This window comes from Zeugodacus cucurbitae, chromosome 3, assembly GCF_028554725.1.
Source record: "Zeugodacus cucurbitae isolate PBARC_wt_2022May chromosome 3, idZeuCucr1.2, whole genome shotgun sequence".
NCBI classification, from domain to species: Eukaryota; Metazoa; Arthropoda; class Insecta; order Diptera; family Tephritidae; genus Zeugodacus; species Zeugodacus cucurbitae.
The window spans coordinates 17,837,313-17,849,213 of record NC_071668.1 but is presented as its reverse complement, the minus strand read 5'-3'; the positions used below and the strand labels follow the sequence as shown (position 1 = coordinate 17,849,213).

Genomic DNA, 11,901 nt, shown 5'->3' with positions numbered 1-11,901 from the left:
CAGAAAACAACCAAGCACATTAAAAGGTAAGTGTCATTACAATCAGACACTAATTATTGCATTTAAATCGTGTAATTTATTTAACTATTATTAATATTGCTTAATACATTAGTAAATGACGCAACAACTGCATCATGTTTTGGTGCAATGTGTATTGGCCGCTTCTTTTGTGTCAGAATATTGGTTTTGTTTCTCGTTCGACCCTTTTTTGTTACATCTTTCGTGCTAGCCTTATCAATATTCACACCCAATACTTCACTTTTATCGATTGCAGTCAGCGGTGGTAAATCGAATTCGTCACACACATTATTTTCAAAAGCATTCTCAACTATCTCGGGCAATTCCAATTGTACTTCCTTCTCTGTATGCACTCTTTGTACATGCTCCTTTACTTTATCCGAACGATGGCTACTGAACGAACATAACTGACATTTATATTTATGTATTTCGTCGGTGGTATGTTTGAGTGCATGCCGTTTCAAATTCTTACTTTGACTAAATTTACAACCACAAACTTCACATACGAAGGGACGTTCTTGTTTGTGCGTTTCCATGTGGATACGTAGGTTTTCTTTGCGATTTGTATGGTGTTTACAGTCAGGATAGGGACATTTAAAGTATTCGCCGGTGTGTTGTAATTTATGTGATTTCAAAGCTTTCATATGCGTTGTGCTATAACCGCAAACATCACAAAGCATTTGTTTCTCTTTATTATGCACTAACATATGACTGTTCAAGCCTTGCTTCCACTTGAAACCTTTGCCACAGTGTTGACATTGATGCGGTGTTTCAGTTGTATGTTTGGGTAAATGTATGGTTAGCGCCGCACGATTGACAAAACGTGCACCACACTCCAGACAAAAGAACGGTTTTTTCATATTGCTCAGATGGTGTTGGATGTGTGCTTCGTACTCACGCCATGCCAGAAAGCCAACTTCACATAGCGAACAGGTTAGGTGAGAAGGTTCGCAGCTGCTCATATGTGTAATCATTTCTTGCACGCGATAACATTTAAAATCACAACCGATGCAATAATTGATTTTACTGCTGGAGCTGGTGGCGCGCGGATTCTTAAGCTTTAAATGCAGAAATAAATATATTTAGTTATTCTTAAAAAGGTGTTTACACTACTTACCTTGAAAAGATTGCGCTGTTCATTAAAGATATCCTTATTACTTAAATCGACATCGCGTTTCTCCTCCGTCACTGATTGCATGGGCTCTTTATTTACTTCAACCTCATTGTCGTTATGGTCATCACATACTTGTTTAATTACCGCCATATTATTCCCCCCCACAGTGGGCACTAATTCATCTGGCAATTCAAATAAATTCATTAACTCAGTCACTGCTAATATCTTTGCCAACTGCTTGAAATGCGGTTCATGTTCCTTTGATATGGAGACTATATCTTCATAAAAGAAGTCCATCATGGTGTGTAGACACTGTGTACAACTGAAATTATTTATGGTCACTTTTAATGGATTGTGTATGGAAAATTGTAATGATTTTTGTATGAATTGTGGTCCACCAATGAAGCGACTTTGTGCGCCAACTACACAAAAGTGTCCGAATTCAGCGTTTGCATCATCACCAGCCGCATCCAATTCCAATTCGATTATTAAATCACAATACTGGCCAGAACGACGTTGATTGTTGAGATAGTTGGCTACTTTGGAATGCAAAGGTTTATGTAGTGTAGGCACCAATTCCAATGCTCCATTCATTATCCACCAATTTGTTTACTTCTGCACATACGCGTTTTTCCACTTCGTTTGTTTACGTTGATTTGTAGCAGATAAGCTATGAAATGCAATCAGCTGTTTTACCGCAGGGTTGTATTAGATATTATAAAATTTTTAGTAGATTATATTAGGGTTGTCTTAAAAAGAAAATAATGTTTAGACTGGGGCATTAAATATTTTTATATTAAATAAAATGTGATGTTACGCAATTAAAAAACAATTGTAAATCAAAAAAGTGTTTTTGTATATTTATTATTTTTATTATTAATACTTATTTTAAGCCAACAATTAAAGATTCTTATTCATTCATATATTTCTGTGATATATTTGTTGGGGTTATTGAACAAAAATCATTTAAAGATGTATGAGAGATACATTTCTCTCGTGTACTCTACGGAATTTGTCTTTTTCAGAGTTGATATTATTAACTGTTATTGACGTCGATGAACTTATTTCAAGTGTATAAAATTTATAGCAATTGAAGCAAGAAAAGAAGGGCTAAAGGGTTCGAGTATAACCGAACTTTTTATACTTTCGCAATATATTTATTTAATTTTATCAAGAGAACACGCAATTTGAACCACGTATTCGGCATTTATATAGTATAAAGTCCATTGAGAGTTGGAAGCCCTAATATTAGATATATGGGAGCTAGGGGAAGTTATGACCCGATTTCACTAAATTTTGGCACGAAAACATATTGTTAGAAGAAAAGTATTCCCTCCGATTTTTATTCAAAATATCTGAGAGACTTACTTATATTTTCGGTAAAAGAATTATTCGAAGCTCTGAGGTCCTCATGTTCGATATATGGGGCCTTGAATACTTATGGTCCGATTTCGACGATTTTTAGAAGGGGGATACCACATTATAAATGCAGTATTATGTACAAAATGTTTGTTCCGTACAAAATTCTGTTCTTCACTAGTGCTTACTTTATACATATATTGTAAAGTAAACGATTCAGATCGACCTCAAAGTTCTGGTATATGGGAAGTAGGCGTGATTGTGAACCGATTATACCTATTTTCTAAACATATCTTTATATCGCATTGTGTGTTCTCATAGTAAAAGTACATATGTACATATATAAATTGCAAGAGTCTAAAATATTCGGTTACATCCGAACTTAGCCCTTCCTTACTTATTTTAGACAGCTTCCCTATATTGAATATAGATTCGGATATTGAGAAGGCTATATTAAAACCTTATCCACAAACACAAGGACTGAATCAAAGCGATGATGTTGAAATAATTTGAAGTCGAATATTACATTGTGAAGAGCTGTTATTTTTCTGGTCGAGACTGCATATCTACTAACACTATCTAATACAAATATACCTACATATGTTTATTTTATGAATTCATTTGTTAAAGTCTTCAAAAACTTACCACATAAAGTAAGCAATTTCAGCTGCTAATCCATTTTAAAATCCAGCGGAACAATGGAAATCGAATCACAATAATCCACAAAAAAAAAATTCGTGTTAGAGACTTCCGAGTTACAGAAGGTAATTTGTATGAAATTTGATTTCTATTGTCAATTCAAGAGTTCGAGTTATGGAGGTTCAACTGTATATGTACATATGAACCCACTTCACACCGGCTTTATCGTCGCCATAGCGTCCATTTAGGTGGCTAAAAAGATATATATATGTAAATATGTATCATCATTTATAGCAAACTGTATTTATCCTTACCACTGATAGCATTCTTCAAACCACCAACCGCCTTTATAGAATTCTGCACAGTTTTCTTCATATATATCAAAAAACTATCTGTTGTATGTATGTATGTATATAGTTAAAGTCCTGTGATATATTAGTAGAAAACATTCTAAGAATTATGAAGAAGACGTGGATATCGGCGGATGGTGACTGCACTTACTGATAACGAAAAAAAATTTTTTTTTGTTTGTGTATTTGTTGAGATTTATATAGATTTTTATACATTCACCTAAATGGACGCTATAGCGAAAGCGTTCAGATGCGTGCGAAAAATTTCCAATTTCTACTTGCTAAAAATATGAAGTGTGTAGTTTACCTACTAGATGCTCTCCTAGGACCTATATAACATATTTATATGCTACTCACTATATGTGCTATTATATTTGAAGGGATAACTTGGCCCACAAAAGATAGATTTTCTATTGTCTTATTAAATCTAGAACATCTCTATAATTTTTATTCTATAAAATTTCGATTGATATACTCTCGCAATTTACTTTTGATTAAAATAACACATAATTTGATCCATATATTCGGCATAAAGTCCATAAGAAAGTTATGACCCGATTTTAACCATTTTTGGTACAGAGACAGAAGAAAAGAAGAAGAAAAAGTTTTCCTCTGAATTAAATTACAATACATATGTATTTATGTTTTATTATTTGTGTAATATTTTATTCTCCATATTCACTGGTTCCTAATGTATATAATATAAATTAAAGGAATCAGATGGAATTCAAAATTGAGTTACATGAAAAGTAAGCATGGCGATCTCGGCCATTTATCATCCGTGTCATCAGATTGTCAAGAAAAAATTATGGTTTTTGACTCATAAGTGGGCAGAGCCATGCCCATGTAAAATTGTATATACCAAATTGCAATCTCTCTGTGCCATCTTTATAATGAAATTTAAGGTTTCTGGTGAGGTGGGCGTGGTTATATTCCGATTTCCTCCATTTTTGGACTGTATAAGGTAGTACCTAAAAGAAACGACTGTAGAAAGTTTGGTTGATATAGCTTAATTAGTTTACGAGATATGTACACGCCCACTTCTCCAAAAAAATTACTTATGGCACTTTATGTGTTTTCAGTTTTCGCCATTTCGTGGGTGTGGCAGTGGTCTGATTTTGACCATCTTCAAAAGCATGGTGCCAAGAAATACGTGTACCAAGTTTCATCAAGATTTCTTAATTTTTACTCAAGTTAAAGATTGCACAGACGGACAGACATCCGGATTTGAACTCCACTCTTCATCCTGATCACTTTGGTACATACCTTATATCTAACTCGTTTAGTTTTGGGTGTTACTATTATTACTCTCTAAACTATTAAACTCTCTGAAAAAATGATACCTTTAAAGACTACCCATAAAGTGGATATTCAATTATGATGTCTTAGTCTTTGACCGAACTACATGTGGTGTCGTGTAAAGACATTCAGTATGTCCATGTGTCCCACTACTGACTACATACTCAACCTGGGATGTGGCACAAGCTTTCTTTAAAGAAATTAGGTCAGCTTTCTCAAATTTACGGAAATCCACTCTGATCCTATACAAAAACAAAATTACTTATAATCTTTTAAACATGTTTGTGTGGAGCAACTATCGCTCTGAGGGTCGCTGGAATGCTGAGCTTCAGTCGGGGCTTGCCACAGCACGTGAACGGTGGTACATTAGGAACGATAGTTACGCATGCTGGTGACTGCCAGTAGTTGGACTTTTATCGTGGCATATTATTATTTTATTGTTTGTTTACTGAAAGCTACGGTAGCGTTAAAGAGCGGGGTTCGTTAAGTGTAAATATACGGCATCGAGATTTGCCTTAAGAGAGAACAGTAGTGCAGGTGTTATTATTGTTTATTGAGAGTGAAAATTAAAAAAATAAAAATAATTTAATAAATAAACAAGTAATAATATTACATCAGCTCAGTAAACAAATCAAATGAGTTGTGAACAAAAAAGTGCGCGAGAACACCTAGTGGAAGCGTGAATTATTTAGCGCCGTCTTTAATGAGATTTAAATCAAAAACGGAAATGGTTGAACAGTGACTAAAAGAGTGTGCATATAGTAAACTGCGAAATTCTTCGAATGATACAAAATGTTAGGCAATAGTTGGACAATAGGTGTTTACATACATACATACATATGTGTCTTGAATGTCTGTATCTACATATGTATTATGCACAAATAATCAAAATATTTTGTTCATAACAACCGTTTTGTTGAAATTTCTTGGAATTTCTCTTGCCGTATGAAAGAATTATAATCTTTTATACTTTCAAAAGCGGTACTGAGCATGAAATTTAGGGAATTGCGCTGATTATTCCTCTTTCTAGGAAAGCTCGATTTCATGTCTCAAAAGCTGGAAATTATTATTTTTTAATAATATTAGGTTGCCAAATATCTCTCTTCTGCCTTTATGTCTTTTGAATTTCGCAACTATGTATAAAGCGCTACAGAGCCCGTATCTGGCAATACTATACATCTTTGAAAGGTCTTGACATAACCTAAAATATGACGCTTTGCATGATTAGTTTTGGATATTGCGTACAACAGTTATATACGAGTTCACTAACGCGGAAATTCGCTCTATTTTAAAGTTTTCCTACGTTAAAGGCAAATCCGCTAGAGAAACGTTACGTGAGATTATTGCTGTTTTCGGGAATGGTATACTATCACTCCGAACTGCGAAAGAATTGTTTCGACGATTCAGAGCGGATGAAAACGACACCACGGATAAGCCAGACGGCGGAAGTCCTGTGACGACGAATACCGATCAAATCATGGAAAACATCGGCCGGCATGTGGCATCTCGTGACAGTGGAATGGATCACATACGACAATATCAAGCGAAAACGGTCGTGGTCGAATGCCGGTAAATCATCTCAAACATTGGCCAAGCCGGGATTGACGGCCAGGAGGGTTTTGCTGTGTATTTGGTGGGATTGAAAGCGAATTATCCACTATGAGTTGCTCCCATGTGGAAAGACGCTTAATTCTACCATTTACTGCGAACAAATGGATCGCTTGAAGCAAGCGATCGACCAGAAGCGTCCAGAAATGGCCAACAGGATTGGTGTAGTGTTCCACCAGGACAACGCCAGACCATCGTTAATGACTCGTCAGAAGCTACGGGAGCTAAGCTTTAATGTAGTTAGCATTGTTAATTAAAAAGGTCTATAGAGATTTTCTTATAGTTTTTCTTGCGATTAGTCCATGAAAAGCTTTTTCCTTTATATTCCTCATCCAGACTCCTGGCTTGGCTATTCATTTGGTTTAATTTCTCTGAGACTTCGAAGATCTTTCCTTTTATGCTAGGGAAAATAATTTTAAATATATTTTTTTATTACTTTTCTGATAAAATTTTGATTCCTGACAATATGCGCTTAATTTGCATTTAATTTTATGTTAGTACTGCATTTAGAAATTAGTCATTGCTATAATTACATTCTATGAAATTAATTTAATTGGTTTGTAGAGAACAATTCTGCAATATCAAAACGCATGCATCGATAGTTGTGATAATTACCGTATATAATATATATGTAAGTAAGGAACCCTAAGCTCGAACAAAACTCAAGTTTTATCCACCTAAGTTTCATGACTCTAAATTTTCATTGTTCTTTAATTGGCCTGTAATTTTTGTAGATATATCAATTCCGAGTTCTCCCCAGTTTTCCGCTTTATTAAGGTTCTGTTATGTTATTGAAGAAAAACTTTAATTTATTCATTACACCAGCTTCTGTTATTTACTCTTCTACAATCTAATCTAATCTTTTAAAACAATCTACTAATCGTCTTAATTTGCAAATATGTGGTAATACCGCTTGCATTCATGTACTGTGTAAAAAATTGTAAAAATATCCCGATTTGCCATTTTATTCACGCTCACACTTCTAAAATTCACTCTCGAGTGTAAATTAGTATTCAAACTGCTACATATGTAGCTCCCCTATAAGGCAGGTGTTATTTATATTACATTGACTATGATGCTCCACTGCTTCAACTTGCTCGCTTACAATTGCATTTATGAAGCTCAGCTTAAATTTACTTCTGTCAAGCCGATGCTTGCTTTTGCGGCATCTAGCCAATTGGGGTTTGTCAACAGTATACGCTTCAAGGTCTTCCGCGATCAGGTCATGTACTCAATTTGGCGCAGTGTCACTGTTATCTAGAACGAGAGATCATGTTTGCATATACGGTATATGAGTCACAATTATCAAGATCGAAAGATTATGCTTGTATTTAAATGAGTATGTAGATTTAGATATTTTCATGAATGAAGTACCTTAGGGAATGAGAGTAGGTAAATGGTTTAAAGAAATGAGTTATTTAGTACCATAAACCTAGTCAGTTCTAAAAACAACTTGGTGGAGAAAGCTATAAAGGCTAAAGGGAAATTTTGAATACTCACTTTTTTCGTTGCTTTGTCTTCACCGTTTAGGAATCTTAGGATCGTTTAAGAAAACTTCATAGGGCTACAGGACTGATGGACGCAATCGCCATGCAGTCAAGGAGTAGATGCTCAGGTATCTCCGCTGCTAAATCACAGTACGTGCACTGATCCGACGAGCAGATTCCGAGTTTGTTCAGATGACACCTTAGTCTGCAGTGTAAAGTGCCACTAATTGTCACATTTTGTTTCTTGGCATCGAAATTATTTGCTTAAATCTATTCCGGTTGTACCCCCCGAGGAACCGTTTTGAGTGGCGAAGTCCCTGCCAGTGCAGCCAGTAGCCGGATCCTAATTGTCCTTCTAGTAATCGATTTCTGAGAACAGCCGACCAACAGCAGTGAAGAGCTCCGGCCCTACAGATCTAACAACCGCGGCTAGTTGTTCCGCAAGTTTGTTGCCTTGTAAACCCTTGTGTATGGTAGCTAGAACAAGGTTATATTGTTGTTGCTGCAGACCCTGTTAAATTTTCCGATGCAGTCCAGAACCATCCCCGAATTTATTTCAAAGGATGATAATGCCTGGAGAGCCGGCTATCACTGATAATGGCTATCCGTTCACCGTGGTAGTTCCTGTCCAATAGGACCACAGTACATTTGCTAATATCATAGACCTGAGCTTGAAAGATACTGGGGAATTGTCCCATGGGCACCGACAGCTTGTGGCGTGGTCACGTTAGTCCGTTAGTCACCTATTTCATCTGCTGTCTCAGACCCATTCGTGTACCATTGTTGGGTAGTTCTGCCTATAACTTCCTGAAGGGAGGAATCCTCCCACTCCCTCTTATTGCTCAGAGCTATTTTGAATCGTTTTTTAAAGTACACTCTTTTGGTAATATCGTCCCTTGGAAGGAGAGCCATTGGAAGTTTTCTCCCGATGATTCCCAATTGTCGGGAGTTTACCATCCTGATGTTTCCTAGTCCTGATCTCGCCTACCAACATGTGAAGTGGTTTCAGGTTTCGGATTGTCTCAATATTTGTATTTATTTAAAATATTTAATTTTTTCCAATGGTGGAAACGGAAAAGATTCTGTGTTATGCTCAAAAAAATGAATCTCCCTCATTTCCGTGTTTCTCAATTTGGTGTCTAATTTTCAAACTCGGATTTCCTAGACACTTCCTATGTACCTCATTGCTGTTTACTCACATTGTTTTTGTATAATTTTTCCAACTATTGTCTTAAGTTGTAAGCATCAAATTGATTGTAAACAAATCTAGAACGAGTCAAACACTCAGCGCGGACGGTTCGAATTGCACGCGAAATAGTTGCCAGTCGCCAGTCAGTCACTTTGTATGCGATTTGTACGAGAGCAAAGTGCAAGCGGACGCGTTGTCATTTAAGTGAATAACGAGCGTGTAAACTAAAATAATTTTCACACACACACACAACGACAAGTGTTGCAGTAGAAAAATTAAGTGAAAAGATAAACATACTGAACAAACAAAAAAAAATACGTGAAAAGTGTTTTAAATTAATAAAATAATTTAATACAAGTGAGCGCGTCAGCAGTGAGTGAAAGTGATAAAGACAAATAAGTGAAAAACACACATACATATTTGCATAACATACACATAGGCGCTATACCCTATACTGCAGCAGTTAAGTTTCGAAAATGTCAGCGTTGCAAGTGTTTACCGCGCTCGTTACGCTTTACGTGTACGCGCAGCACGAGCTACAAGCAGTCTCCGCGCTACCCTACAATTATGACGACATACACGATTTGAGCGCCATGCGTCCCGACGCGCAACCCAAACAGTTGCGGCTCTGGCTGACAATAAGCGCGCGCCATCGTTTTGTCGAGGTCTCCTGGACGAATGCGCCGGCGCATAAGGATGATCACATATTTATTACCATGCAGGCGCCGCATAAGTTCGAGCGCGTCGAGTTCACTACCGGCACGCCACTGGCCGCATTCGATGGCAGTGAAGGTAGCGGTTATGTACCAAACATTGGCGTTACCGAGCGCAGCACTTCGTCGCCGACGCGCTATAGACTCGAACATGAACACAAAACCAATTACGTGGCGCGCTTGAATGCGAGCAACAGCATGGAAGGTAGCGGCTTTGTTGACACCCCCACCCCAGCACCGCGCACCGCGTCAATATCAACGCGCCACTATTGGATTTCGAATAATGGCAGTGACGATATTGTCGCTGCGCTGCAGCCAAGCGCCGCCACGCAATGGTTCACCACGGGCGTCTATTTTGATTACGCGCTCTCGCGCAATGTCACCGCCAAAACGGGCTGCTATGGCTTTTGGGCGAGTTATGTGAACGCCAGTGGCGCTATATTGACCACCAGCTGTTTGCGCGCTTATCCGCGTTGGATGCGCGAAATGCACGCAGTGGTGGGCGGTATGCGTATGCGCGATCTCTTCATACCCGGTACACATGACTCCGGTTCGTATAGACCGAATTTTGATCCGTTACTACGCGAAACAATCGTCACGAAGTATGCGCTGACGCAAGATGATGATATACGCGGTCAGTTGTTGCATGGCGTGCGTTATTTGGATATACGCGTCGGTTATTACCGCAATACGCCCGAGCGCTTCTACATCAATCATGGCGTTACGCGACAGCGTCCTCTAGCGGAAATAATCGAGCAAGTGAAGGAGTTTGTCTTGGAGACAAATGAGATTGTGATATTCGGTTTGAAGGAGTTTCCGGTTGGTGAGTGTATTATGGAACGGACGGAAGCGTTCAATGAATTTTAAGTCTAGAAATCTTCTAACGTATATAAATATACTTAACTGCAGGTTTCGGTAAGGGACTTGGCGTTCATCGTCTGCTGGTCTCTTACTTACAGCAACAATTTGGCGATGTTATCGTACATCCTTCAGCGTCGTGGCGTGCCACTTTGAATGATATTTGGTCAAGACAACAAAACGTCATTTTAGCTTACGATAAGGGTCCAGTAGTGGCTGAGTTTCCACATACACTCTTCGGTTCGGTGGAGCAACGTTGGGGCAATATGCAAACGTGGACAAAGTTGGAGAAGTACTTACGTTCCATTAACAACTTTGATGTTTCGTAAGTAGAACTTCTATTTGGTATGAGCGTAAGGTAACTTAAGTGCTTAAGTAAAGAAATTAGTTTAATATGAGTAAATTAATAAAAAAGTATTAATATTTTTACTTAAGTCCAAGAAAAATTAAAAAAAAAAACTTAAGTACTTTAGAAAAAATATCATTGATTTTGAACTAAATTAAACATATAAATTATTTCCCTTATAGACTTAAGAAAAACTTTAGTATTTAAGAAAAAAAATTCGATTTTAAAAAGTCTAAATTGGAAATTTAGTTTAAATTTATGTTTGGTTTAGTAATTTAAAGACTATGCGAAATATTTTGCCTAAAACTAACTTACTTTAGCGATTACTTAAGCAAATCAAATCATTTTTCATAATTTACATTCGCACTTTCGTACATATAATTTATCGAAACCCTTTTAATTAAACTCCCCCATTCCTTACAGTCGCCTATCAAGTCGTCCTATTGCCGATATGGCTGAGCTTACACCCGACACGTGGGGTGTTATACTCGATAAGTATGGTGGACTGCGAAAAATGGCCGATCAAGTGAATTGGCGCATTTCACAATTGTATCGCGATGAATTGGGTGCAAATGCGAATATTGTAGCGGTGGATTTCATACGTGGCACCAGCCTGATGGACAACGCACTCGAATGGAATAAACGGAAAGTGGTGTACTATTAGGCGTAGATGGGGGATTTCAATAAAATTATTGGTGCATTTTCTTAGAATAAATATAATAAAAAAACGTAAATCACGCATATGTATACGTATTCTTGAGATAAAATCTACAAACGATTTTCTTGGATTCTACCAAGATCTTGCCTAATTGAATAAAATATATTGTGAATTTCCTCAAAATAAAATTAAACCAAAGTATTATATATAAGAGGAGGAATTAATTAATTAATTATAAATTAATAAATTAATTTTTTTACAAT

At 37.1% G+C, this 11,901-nt stretch overlaps 2 protein-coding genes across 9 annotated transcripts; one reads left to right on the top strand and one right to left on the bottom strand.

The window, feature by feature from the left end:
* LOC105215069 (zinc finger and BTB domain-containing protein 24) lies at positions 1–1,861 on the bottom strand. Its single transcript, XM_011188818.3, has 2 exons — positions 1,136–1,861; positions 1–1,076 (listed from the first exon to the last, which is right to left on the bottom strand). The coding sequence occupies exons 1-2, from the start codon at positions 1,724–1,726 to the stop codon at positions 81–83; spliced, it is 1,587 nt and encodes a 528-aa protein (XP_011187120.1). The 5' UTR covers positions 1,727–1,861; the 3' UTR covers positions 1–80.
* Positions 1,862–5,099: 3,238 nt separating this feature from the next.
* LOC105215067 (PI-PLC X domain-containing protein 1) lies at positions 5,100–11,901 on the top strand. 8 transcript variants are annotated; one of them, XM_029042164.2, is made up of 4 exons: positions 5,100–5,257; positions 9,145–10,599; positions 10,686–10,959; positions 11,404–11,901. In XM_029042164.2, the coding sequence occupies exons 2-4, from the start codon at positions 9,540–9,542 to the stop codon at positions 11,642–11,644; spliced, it is 1,575 nt and encodes a 524-aa protein (XP_028897997.1). In that variant the 5' UTR covers positions 5,100–5,257; positions 9,145–9,539; the 3' UTR covers positions 11,645–11,901. The 8 variants fall into 8 exon arrangements, with proteins under 8 accessions (XP_028897997.1, XP_011187119.1, XP_028897994.1 ...); XM_011188817.3 differs by having other exon boundaries at positions 5,102–5,316; XM_029042161.2 differs by having other exon boundaries at positions 5,102–5,316; positions 9,111–10,599.

What these genes read in the sequence shown, in the direction of transcription:
- LOC105215069 (XM_011188818.3), bottom strand. Translation starts at nt 1,726, where the DNA reads ATGAATGGAGCATTGGAATTGGTGCCTACACTACATAAACCTTTGCAT. An exon ending in AACAGCGCAATCTTTTCAAG is followed by an intron (nt 1,077 to 1,135) that starts GTAAGTAGTGTA and finishes CTGCATTTAAAG; the next exon opens with CTTAAGAATCCGCGCGCCAC.
- LOC105215067 (XM_029042164.2), top strand. Translation starts at nt 9,540, where the DNA reads ATGTCAGCGTTGCAAGTGTTTACCGCGCTCGTTACGCTTTACGTGTAC. An exon ending in TTTGAAGGAGTTTCCGGTTG is followed by an intron (nt 10,600 to 10,685) that starts GTGAGTGTATTA and finishes ACTTAACTGCAG; the next exon opens with GTTTCGGTAAGGGACTTGGC. An exon ending in ATTAACAACTTTGATGTTTC is followed by an intron (nt 10,960 to 11,403) that starts GTAAGTAGAACT and finishes CATTCCTTACAG; the next exon opens with TCGCCTATCAAGTCGTCCTA.